The sequence below is a fragment of the Siniperca chuatsi genome, linkage group LG17 (assembly GCF_020085105.1).
Source record: "Siniperca chuatsi isolate FFG_IHB_CAS linkage group LG17, ASM2008510v1, whole genome shotgun sequence".
Taxonomy (NCBI): Eukaryota; Metazoa; Chordata; class Actinopteri; order Centrarchiformes; family Sinipercidae; genus Siniperca; species Siniperca chuatsi.
This window is the reverse complement of record NC_058058.1, coordinates 26,412,802-26,421,354: the sequence shown is the minus strand read 5'-3', so window position 1 is coordinate 26,421,354 and position 8,553 is coordinate 26,412,802. Positions and strand designations below refer to the sequence as shown.

General features: G+C 42.6%; 1 protein-coding gene across 3 annotated transcripts in view; it reads left to right on the top strand.

The window, feature by feature from the left end:
- thsd7aa (thrombospondin, type I, domain containing 7Aa) overlaps positions 1-8,553 on the top strand; it is a 194,980-nt gene continuing 186,427 nt past the window's right edge. For all 3 annotated transcript variants that reach the window (XR_006375187.1, XR_006375188.1, XM_044171549.1), the window contains exon 1: positions 1-489. Coding sequence is in view for 1 of the 3 variants with exons in the window: in XM_044171549.1 (XP_044027484.1) it covers positions 336-489 (154 nt within the window). In the remaining 2 variants the exon portion in view is untranslated. The remainder of the gene's footprint in view (positions 490-8,553) is intronic.

The following is an 8,553-nucleotide window of genomic DNA, read 5'->3' as shown; positions in this document are numbered from 1 at the left end:
GAGAGAGAGAGAGAAAGAAAGAGAGAGAGGGAGGCGCTGCATCAACCCAGCATACAGCAGCAGGCTAGGTTTAGGGATCTATTGTTCCCTGTTTTATTACTGCCAGACCTTGTTCTCTCCCATTAACGATCCAAGACAGAAAGAGAAACAGAGAGGACGAGGAGAGCGAGAGGAGACCTCAGCCCCGTTCGCCCGGGATTAGCCTACTTCTTCTTGAATGCACTGGTGTGGACAAAGCAGAAGCAGAAAACACTTGAGTCCAGCGCTCTACCTCGTGGCCAGGCTTGCTTTTCTTTCCTCTTCACTGCATTGGGAACTACAGTACTTGCTGTGCCATGGGGCTGGCCAGCAGAGCCATGGGGACGCTGGGGATCTCGAGAGGGGCACCGCTCCCCTCTCTCTGGAGGATAGCGCTGCTCTTTCTCTCCATGTGGGAGCTGAATGCACAAACCGCAGTGGAAACTAAACCCCTATACATCTGGCAAACAGGTACAGTCCACCCTCTCTACTCTTTCACCATCTCCCCCCTGGGGTTCGGAGGGGGGTTCCTGGAGATGCTGAGTGGCTGCATGGATGTCCCATCCACTACTACTCTTGCAGTCTTGATGAAATATTAATATGTAAATGTTTGTGTACATAGAAGGGTGCAGGAAAGCTGGTGAACTTGCTCAAAGTGTTCTTCTTTGTGGCTTTTTATTGATTTGGTGCATTTTTTGTGTTGTTGCCTTTTCACGATTTGATCAAATCAAATTAGGAGAACCTTCATTTAAAACAATAGTTTCTTCCCTGAGCCTCTTTTCTTGCAGACATGCATGTGGCAGAGTGTTGATGCATTGGAGCCATCTTGCTATAGTGTAGTAACATATTTACTGCTGTCCCTCCCTGAGGTGAATGTGTCTTTGCCACCAGACTGGGGGTTGGAGGAGCAGGCTACGCTTCCCCCGTTCTGGGCTGAGGCAGCTGGGACTCTTCGGCTGCCCTGCATTGCTATTGGACTCATTTATCACAGTTTGACATGTGTGCAGTTGATGAGAACATGTGTGCGCACTGTAGCTGCATGTGGCTCTTTTCTGAGCAGGGGAAATACAAACACTCTGCAAAGGAGACGGCAGAAGCACTCCATAGTATTTTAGTGCTGATGCAGGTGTTTGATTTGTGAAAAAGTAACCCAGAGGTGGATGTTGATGAGTTAAACCAGAGTGATGTGAGTACAGTAGCTTTACAGTGTAGGCAGCTGCAGTAGCCTACTGTACAAGGCTCCCTGCTGCTGTTTTGGGTGGTGCCTCTCACCGGTCGAGACTCATTCACAGTGAGAGAGCAGCACATGGTCAGAAGGACACAATACTGAAGCATGGTCCAGCGAGCAGAAAGAAGGAGTGAGGAAGGAGGGGAGCAGGGTGGAGGAGGTGTGATGGGAGCAGGAGTAGGGGGATGGATCCCCCCGACCCATCAGGACAGGAGTGCCCTTTGGTTACAGCTGGAGATCAATGTTCTCTTTCACTACTGTCTAATCTCTCTGTGTTTCGCTGGATCAATGTACTGGTTTCACTGAGAACCTGCACCTCCCCCCTACAGTAGGAGTTGATCAATGGGTATAATCCTGGCAATGCAGCACCGTCTGTATGGGATCAATGGGTCTTTGGGAGGAGTCTAAAATGTAATCTATACTTGTTAATAATCTGTGTTTGTAATATCCAGAATGTGCAGGATGCAATTTCCTTAATGCTTTTATAGTCCACCTGAAATTAAAACAAATGTTTGCTAAGAAATCAACATATATATCATTGGTGTTTGTTTTGAATTATGTACTTATCTGGTCAAAGTTGTAATTACCAGAAAGTATACATTTACATTTTCTGCAGTGATAGCACCCCCTACACTGGTGTTGTTTGGGGGGACAATGCCAGTGCCGTAATTTGATTGGTGAAATATCTGTGTGGGTGGACAATAAAAATAGTATGTTATTACAGTCTAGTTTCAGCTAATTTCAGCAACTTTTAAAAGGGGCCGACGTTGTTACCCATTGCTTAGCCAGACGGGATGTGCGTTACATTGTGTACCTGGGGGTACACAAGGCACAAGGCTACTCGTTGCTTTCACTTTTTGATAGTTTGGTCATTTGCCATCACCACATCATCATGAAATAAAGAGATAACGCTAGCTAGAGTGTTAAGGAGCTGCCAATGACTCAGCAGGTGTTGAAATAACATGCATGAAAGTGATGTCTAGTATAAATCAGTGGTACAGTTAGCAAACTAGGCTTACTAGCTTCCACCTTTCCAGTGCAATACAAACGAATGTTGAAAGTTCTAAAGGGACAGAAAGCTTAAATTGCTAAAGAAAGAAAGCCCACTCAGGATTGAGGCTTACAAACATGTCAAATATTTGTTTCCACAAATAGGTCCAGAAACAGTTTTATCTGCTTTTGAAAATAATGATTACAGCTTAATGGCATGTTTGTTTGACTTTAAAGCTATAGAATTAACTTTGAAAAGTATCTAAAATTATATTTGTTTCAAACTGATTTCTAAAGAGCTCAAACTGAAGTCCAGGCTGTTATCAGCTTAGTGGTCTTTTATATATCAGCCACTTTAATATGATGGAGGTTCTACCCTGACCACAGCTGAGTTTATGTTTCTGCCTAATTGTCCAGCAATGGTTAAGTAAATCATTTTTAATTTAAAAGCAGGAACATGCTTGTATTTGTTTGGCAAAAAAAAAAAAAAAATCGAAAGAAATTAAATTACTGTTTCCCTTTTTGAGTCCTGTGGAAGCAAAATTTAGCAGAGAAGGGAAACCGAGAGCTTTTTAGCTCTGGAGGTATTGAGCGCCAAAACCTAAATTTCTAATTAATTGAAAATGTTGACTCAAAATACCAGACTCCTCAATCTAAAAAACTTCAAAAATACAAACAGGTCAAACTCTCTTTACATTCTCTGTTGTTGTAACTTAAATAATGATTTTTGTATTCTTCTCCTCAGATTTATTATTGTTTACCAGCTTCATTGTTCACACCCCGTGCAAAGGAATGGAAATCCTATGGTATTATGTGCTGTACCTCCCACTGTGTTAAGGCAGAGGAGGAGATTAAGGGTAGAGAAACCAGAGCAGATTGGCCAGACAAAGTTAACCTAGATACGGTATAGACATGTTTATGTGTGTAAGTGCGTTGGTCCTTGGCTCCCTGATGCTAGTTTAGCCCGCTGACAGGACCTTGGCACCGATGCTGGGATGAATGGAAGTGAACCATTTTTGCATGTTGGTGTGTTCTTGTCTTTCACATCACGATTGATGTGACACTTTTGGTGAGATCCTGCCTTCCTCTCGGAGCTCCGATCCTTCCCCATGTGCTCAACACAACAATGCAGGAGGCTTTATTGTACACCTCAGCGCCTCTTGCCTGGGAGGGAGGGGCAATAGAAAAGAGGTTGACTGTTGATATCTTGGAAAAGTAGGCTTTTTAGGTAGAGTGTAATATATTTTTTCAGTGACACATTGACTAAATCCATATCTCTGGTGCAGATGGGCGGCTGAAATTAGCCACAGGAGTAATGTGGGGGGTGGGTTCTCAAGAGACTGCTGTTCCCAGCAATATGTGCAGAAGGAAAAGAGTACGATTTCACAAATGCACTATGGAAATATTTGTATTTTATCCGTTTAATCATCCCCTGTGGGCTACTACCAAGGCTGACGTGTAACCGGGCCAAAAATGCTAAATGAAACAATCAGATGAGTAGTGTGTCACATTACTCCCCTACACTAACTGCATATGTATAGAATTTTGTTGCAATGTGTAATCTGGCACTGTGTGTAATGTCTTTTTGGCAGAAGACTTGCTTGTATTGTCTCAGTGTTTGGAGCACAGAAGCCAGAGACAGAAGGTTGGGGATTAGATTCCTGTTCCTCACTGAGTGGAGTTTGCATGTTATTCTCATGGGTTTCTTCTCACAGTCAGCTGGACTGGAAACTCTAATTGAATTGAGCATCTATGTTTGTTCAGCTTTGCAGTTAATGGAAAAATACGGTTTATTACAACTTAAGTCTTATGTAGGTTTGACCACGAAAGGTTTGGTTTCATTTGATTCTTGCCTGACCAAAGTGATCTCCAAGTAAATTTCAGGAGACAACAAATCAATTTTTCCACAGATATTAACCTTAATGGAAGTGAATATGCTTACCTACCTGTTTAGACGCCCGGCAGGTTAGCATCTACCTTGGGCAGGACATCTTGGCTAATGGAGGGTGAGGTTTTGGTGTAACTTATTTGCATTGGATGTACTTTCGGCCGTGTAGAGCAGGAGTTCTCAGCCTTTTTGACCGGTGTGTATGTGTGAAAAGGTATTCAGTCAAGTTGTCAAAATAAAAAGTAAATCCATAAAATCTGTTAAAAATAGGTCCATTCATTTAGCTCTACTTCAAAGTAAGGTCCCTCTGTTATCTCAGTGTTTCTGCGACGTTCCAGCTGTTATGATGAATGTGTCAGAAACACCGACAAGCATGATGAGAGAGAGAGAAAGGAAGCACGCTGGTGTGGGTGAGCGAGAGAGGGAACAGAAGGAGAGACGTGTGCGACTGAAACTCAAGTTTATTTAGATATCATATATAATTAAATAAAACTCACCACTCAGTTAGAAATTTGGGCATATTCACTACTAATCTGTCATAGCTTGAATGATCTACATCATCGTCGGATGGAGGGTGTGTGTTTTTTCTGTTCTTCAAGTCTCTTTTTCTTCCAGTCGTGGCTGACAGCGGAGAAACACTTCGTGGAAGGGTTTAATGGACATGGTGACATTGCTAAACACTCATCACAGTTTACAGATCAACTTCATGCTTCAAACTTTGACCTACTGTATTTCCCGTAAGTGTGAGTGCACAGAGATTTCCGGTACAGTCTTCACAACTTATCCGATCCTCTGACTGCTCAAGTTTCTTGCCTTGTCACTGTGTTTCCACAATTATTTTCCTGGGTACAATTTTACCATAACCAGAATGACCAAACCTACAAAAGTAAGACCCGAGTTGTAATAAACTGGAATTATCCTTTAAAATTCACTTCTAACAGTCAGGGACTGAATCACCCAAGGCAGCATCAGATCTTTTGCGTGCAGATGCAACAAAGTCACATATCCAGTCTTGCTGATTTTGCTCTTTAGGCCTGAGGTAAAAGTCGCTGAGTTAAGTTTTCTTAAAACAAGTGAAAAATATCTGCTAGTGTGGTGAAATCATTTTAACCCGTTTGGCAATACAAATCCAGTTATTTCAAAAAATATTCTTGAACCAGTTGTGAGAGAACAGAGTTTGGGTACACAAAATCAATTTGCTGTGTCTCGTCTTTCATGTTGATGTCTTCATCACGTTATTTCCCCATCATGGACCAGTTCTCTCTTGCTGCAAGATTTTTAAGATCTTGGAAGAATGGCATTCAGACTATATACCCAATTAAAAACTGATAAATCACAGTGGCTGTTCAGGCTTCCAGTAGTCCTGAAAAACAGTTTTTGGTGCTGTATACTTCCAGGGTGCCCTTGTTGGTCTTTTCAACACAATCCCCTACCTATCACTACCAGCGTACACCATGGGTCTGGACACTTCCTGGTACACTGCGGGAAAACAAAGGTCTCTGCAGAGCCGAACAAACCAGAGCAATGACTGATGGTAATTAGTAGGGCAGTTCCCCTGTCCAGACCCAGTCAGTCAGCAAGACCCAATGAATGGAGGCTATTTAGGCCTGTATAAAACACACACACACACACACACAGAAAACAACACAGTGTCTCTGTATTGTCCTCATGCAGCATGCAGCTCTGTTCAGGCTCTCTGCCGCAGATGCTCGTGTCCATGTGGTGCACAAAAGAAAAAAGAGGCTTCACCTCCAGTCACATGGCCCGCTCTTTGTTCTTCCTCTGATGTCCCCATAAAATCCCCCAACACACACACTGCCACCACCACCACCCTCTCAAGGTGACCTTTAACCTCTGAGCTGAGAGGGGTCTCGTGAGGGTATCAACAGTGACAAGGGATCGGTGGTGGAGGGGCAAATACAGCAGCTTCTCCGGATCAAGTCTCAAGTGCTTAATTTCTCCATTTACACCAGAAAACCTAATAAGCTCCGGGGGAAGTGGTTTTTAAAGATGATACAGTGATACTAATACTCATATTATTTGATTAAATATGCCAGCAATTTGTATAGCTACACTGATCAATACTGACTATGTGTAATGTGAAAGGGGTTGCTCATAGCGGCAAACCCAAAGAGAATTGCCACCGACTCTGTGGAGTTTTTTAGCCTCTAAGGGCTAATTGTTTTGGTTTTCCGGACCACAACTTTACTGTTTTGTTCAGTTACTCTCATCCATCTTGTTTCCAGCAGCAGCAGACCGCTTTTTGGTGAAAATACTCTTCTTGTACCACTGTATGTTACCTACCCAGCACCAAATGTCAGACAAGTTGGTGGAGTGTTTACAGCTAAACAGCAAGATCTTTTTCTTAGGCATTGGTGGAGAATGAAACAGAGCTAAAAGGAGAGTGACATTGGACACCAGAAATATGACCACAATTTACAAAATGTCAACTGTTTTTGGTTTTTTCGTCTTGTTGTTGAGTTCTGGCCCCAAACATTCATTAATGCATATTTGAGGAATAGTCTGTTTTAAACCAGAGTCAGATGAAAAAACACTTTCATTTTATTTCTGCACCCAGTACAGAGGTCCAGGATGTGTAAAGCCTAGCTTAGCAAGCAGTCAGTGTTTTTTTACTGCCAAAATATTTTATATGAATATGACTTATGAACTCATACAACCACTGAATCTTTTGTGACACATACACACACACACCCAGTTTTCATCGCAGTCTCTGTGACTTTCTCGTTAGACTTTCAGACCCTCTTAGCGACATTATCTCTAAAAAACAACCAGCGACAAATCTAGTGAGTTATTCAGACCATCAGGGGGAAAGTGAGAAATATACACAAATCTATTACATTGTAATTTATTCCCATGCATGCTGCTCAGAGTAATCTCAGGCAGTGCTCTTCTGGCAGCAGGAGTGCGAGTGAGTGACTCTGGTTCGCTCTGTGTCGCTGTCGCTCTGAAACTTCGCGACAACACAGAAGGAGAACGAGGTGGGGTGGTAGATAACGGGCATGGTTGCAGCAGACGTTTCGTTCACCCGCCACTAGCGAACCGACTCGTCCACGACTCTACGAACGCCCTTGCTTGAGGTTCTGACTTTAGGGAGACTTTCTAGTTTTCCTCCATTACATTTTAGACAGAAATATCGTTATTTTCACCCAACTCCATTTGCAGTTTACAGTTGCATGTAACAGCTAGCCTACTTGGTTGAATTAGATTTTACAGTGAGCATGAGATAAATATACCTCAGCTATTGTCAGGTAAAAATCTTGTTTATCAGTTTTTCAGGAGAGACCTTCTTCATCAGAAAACTGATAGCATTTGATAGCAACTAATAGCAACTTCCACCACTGCTACTTCAATGCAGCTTGCAGCATCTCAAAATAGTACCGAGAGCATTTTCCTAGCGCTGATCACAACCCATGACTCTCGGATGTATCAGTGACACTTTAATTTTTTTTACAAGTTGTACAATATCATTTAGTGTTGTTGGAAGGGGCATTTTTCACTTTTGTCAGAGATAAATTTACAGTTTTTCTCTGCTTTCTGTCCTGTTGGACCTATCTCTTTACATAGCTCACAATGATAAAACTGATCGATCGATCTTCTGATTTCCCTGTGACAGCAAAAAAAGCCTTTTTCCTAAAATGTCCGACTGTATTGATGGAACTCTTGTGTGTGTAGCAACATGTGCAGCTTCAGGGGATGAAAACCTGTTTTCTCCTTTTTTGAGCGTTGCTGATGTCGAGCACCCCTTTCAATAAAAACATATGGATCTTTACAAGTGATTAAAAGGCATTTGTTGTTTTGAACAGACACTTGAGCATCAGATTGGCCTATGCAGACGGAGCTGGAGAAGTGCTATCAAGGCATAATGTAGGCGGGTGAAATTATTTCTGTTTTCCCTGAGATTCATCAAGTGCCAAATTGCAGCCATTATTCTGTGTGGGTTTGAAGAAGCTGCATCCAGCTGTTCACTTCTGCCTGGTGGGCCGCCCCAAGTGGAGGAGGGATGTGTGTGTGTGTGAGTGTATAAACACTCACACACACGCGCACACCACCACTCCACAGAACTCAGTACTGTGTCTTTGTGTCTCTCTAAGCCATCTGCTGTCTCTAATCGTCCCTGTAATCCCCATTAACATTAACACACTCTTATTCCTCCTTTTTCTTAGTTGACCAGTAAAGAAAGAATTTATAATCAGGTAGTTTAGAATCTCAACACCCTTGCAAAAGCTGAGTTACAGTGCAATTCATCTTGCACCCATCTCTTTGCTATTTTATGCTATTTCTTTTATTTCTCACTCACACAAACAGTTACAGCATTCAACTGTTCACTTACACACACACACAAACACGTGCATGTTCACGCACGCACGCATGAACGCACACACACACACACACACACACACACACACAC